This window comes from Penaeus monodon, chromosome 29, assembly GCF_015228065.2.
Source record: "Penaeus monodon isolate SGIC_2016 chromosome 29, NSTDA_Pmon_1, whole genome shotgun sequence".
NCBI classification, from domain to species: Eukaryota; Metazoa; Arthropoda; class Malacostraca; order Decapoda; family Penaeidae; genus Penaeus; species Penaeus monodon.
This window is the reverse complement of record NC_051414.1, coordinates 30,084,519-30,085,023: the sequence shown is the minus strand read 5'-3', so window position 1 is coordinate 30,085,023 and position 505 is coordinate 30,084,519. Positions and strand designations below refer to the sequence as shown.

General features: G+C 42.2%; 1 protein-coding gene across 1 annotated transcript in view; it reads left to right on the top strand.

The window, feature by feature from the left end:
* LOC119592138 (UPF0415 protein C7orf25 homolog) overlaps window positions 1–505 on the top strand; it is a gene marked incomplete in the record, with an annotated part of 6,989 nt that overhangs the window by 2,922 nt on the left and 3,562 nt on the right. The window contains 1 exon segment of the mRNA XM_037940957.1: window positions 1–457. Within this exon segment, the coding sequence (XP_037796885.1) occupies window positions 1–457 (457 nt within the window).

Below are 505 nucleotides of genomic sequence, written 5' to 3'. Positions count from 1 at the left end.
GTCAAAGGAACACGCATTCCGGATGATGAATTAGGGCTCCCCGATTACTCTGTGCCAGACACAGACACAGACACAGATTCTGAAGACTGTAGTACTGAAGACTACAGTGAGGAAAGTGAGGATGACTCCTGCAGTGATATAAACTTTTCTGACAGTAGAACCATTGAGAACTCATTAGACTTGAAAGAATGCTCATCACCTACACGGAACATTAGCAAGGGTAGTGATGAGTCCTCGGCTTCATACGACGCCAACTGCCATTGTGAAAATAACAGTATCAGAAGAAGTAATAAAGAAGTTGAGATTGTCAACTTAGATGTGACAGCTATGATAGCCTATGTGTCGGCCACATCAAATGGACATGCAAACTTACGGTTTCAAGACAAATTTCTAAGTGAGCAAGCTGAGTGGGAAAGGAAGAATCCAGTTAAGGAAGTCCTCAATACATATTTTGAAGGTTTGTCACAGTCTGCCTTTTTCTCATGAATTGGAGTATCACACTGCC